This window comes from Plasmopara halstedii (genome assembly GCF_900000015.1).
Source record: "Plasmopara halstedii genome assembly, contig: Scaffold_1211, whole genome shotgun sequence".
Lineage (NCBI taxonomy): Eukaryota > Oomycota > Peronosporomycetes > Peronosporales > Peronosporaceae > Plasmopara > Plasmopara halstedii.
In genome coordinates this window covers 715,072-717,214 of record NW_020188126.1, presented here as the reverse complement: position 1 = coordinate 717,214, position 2,143 = coordinate 715,072, and the positions used below count along the sequence as shown (strand labels likewise).

At 46.9% G+C, this 2,143-nt stretch overlaps 1 protein-coding gene across 1 annotated transcript; it reads right to left on the bottom strand.

Annotated features, from left to right (window-relative positions):
* Positions 1 to 81: 81 nt before the first annotated feature.
* PHALS_00828 (uncharacterized protein) lies at positions 82 to 407 on the bottom strand (the record flags this gene model as incomplete). The annotated part of the gene is made up of 2 exons (XM_024730568.1): positions 82 to 225; positions 342 to 407. The coding sequence occupies 2 exons, from the start codon at positions 405 to 407 to the stop codon at positions 82 to 84; spliced, it is 210 nt and encodes a 69-aa protein (XP_024580833.1).
* Between the last annotated feature and the right edge of the window lie 1,736 nt (positions 408 to 2,143).

The following is a 2,143-nucleotide window of genomic DNA, read 5'->3' as shown; positions in this document are numbered from 1 at the left end:
ACCACAGCTCCCTTGGGAGAGTGACGGGTCACTCTCATGTAACCCCGTTACACGCTTGATGAGCTTCTGACGTTTACTAAACTACGCTGGATGATACTGGACATGATTGTATTCTCGCAAAGCTTCGGGTAATGACTCGTTACAATTGCCCCATTGCTCTCGTCTAAAGCCAAACACGGCAAATTCATTGCTAGACTGCACATGAATTGTAGGGGACGCATTGAGCTTGCACATAAACGAAGAGTGTCAGATAATGACGTTGCAGCTGTATGATTACTTTTGCACACATAAATTACACTTGTCTAATTGAATTTCAACACAGATTAGCCCAGGGGTGGCACCATGATGTAGACTGAGGCCCGAAAAAGTGATCCAGATAGTTTATGACTCGCTTTTGGGTGGCGCATAGTTATTTACAACACATGATAACGAAAAAGTAATTATAGAAGATTTCTAGCAGAGAATAAGACGAAGGCGCAAGAGCATATTAAACTTTCACTTCAATTCCGGCCTAAAACCTTCTTTTTCTATACTCCAGCGTTCATCTCCTTTGACAAAAGCTTTCTGTGCGTAGAGTGCACGGCAACCCTTGACACTTTTACTTTGGGACTTCCGTGCTTCGATTTATGTCCAACGGCATTGAGATTTGATTTTAAATTAGGTTTGTTTGAATTCACCCGCCATCGTCCCGCTCGTTGGCTTTTATTAAAGCTCAATCACTGTGCGCTTGACTTGTTAACGCAAGAATTCAAACTTGATGTCAATGTCTGAGGTAGCATGTGATAAACAGGATTCTTGGACAAAGAGATGAAGCCTTGATTGTCTTGCTAGATAATGATTGCATTTTAATCTTCGCCACCGAAGCACAAATCACCAAGAAGATGCCCACATTTTAAGTGGCGCCGAATAGACTGATGTACTCTGTAACGGGGTTACACGTACCCGGGTAACAGGGGTGTGTGTCACTCGAGATGTGCATGGTGTGACTGCACCCAAACAAGAATACTGTATGCGGCTAGGTAGCCAGTAGTTATGCATGGATTTAGATTTTAATATATATCTTTAGAAAAATCTAAAATTTTAAAAATCAGAATAAAGGAGATAAATAAAAATCAGTTTGAATTTTAAACGGAGGAGTAATTAGCCTTGGGTTAAGGCAATAATTACTCTTGGAGTAAGCGGATTGCGATCCGCTAACTCGTTCTTGTTCTAAGTATAAAACGAAAGGTCAGTGACCTAAATTACGCTCCCTCAAGCGCTAAGCTACGGCAGCCCAACTGCACTTGGTAGCACTCGTAGTCGATCTACATCTGAGTCGTTAAGACTGATCCTCTGTGAGGATGGAGAAATTCTCCTCTTCTCCCCAGGGCATGCAGGACAGGACTGGCTTAACAAGCTGATGTCCTTGCTTGGTCTTGAGGGCGTGCAACACCTTGTAGCGCAAGGTCCCGAGGCAATCGGTGCGCGTCTAGAGACGTTTTCAAATTAAGAAAACGCGCTGCTATAGCACCTGTAGCGGAAGATGTCTGCATCATTTGCGTCTATGACGCCACCGTCGGTGACAGATGATTTGCCCCGCCCTAAGCTGCTCATGGTGAGCGTTAAGGTCTTTTAGGGGAGGAATGGAGCGAATCTCCAGCTTGAGTGAGAGAGGTCGAGATGGCCATCGCATCCGCCATGCTCCAGACAGAGCAGCAGCGCGTAGCGCTAGCCATCTCAAAGCTCGGTGGTCGAGCGTAAGAATGGGCACTGACGTGCGGCACTTCGGTCGAAGCTACGTTTCCCTCCTGGGTGGAGCTGAAGTTGCAGCTCTCACGAGTGTTCTCGCCGTCTAATCAGGTATATCGCGTACGATCGCGTTTCCTTGCCGCCCGACAGGGCAACAAGGAATTGGTGGACTTTGTCCATGAGATTTGCACTCTCGTTGCCGGGATGGCAGCAGATCCGCTTCCGGAGGCGGTCACAGTGACCGTCTTTATGGAAGGCCTCCGGACTGGCGTGGCCAGAATGGAAGTCTTCCGTGTGCATCCGTTCTCGTTTGAAGAGGCGGTGAATGTGGCATTAAATGCCGAGTTCAGTTTCAAGTCGGCACGACTTGGGTGGAATGCACAATCGAACAGCTCGTCGAGCAGGCCTATGTCCT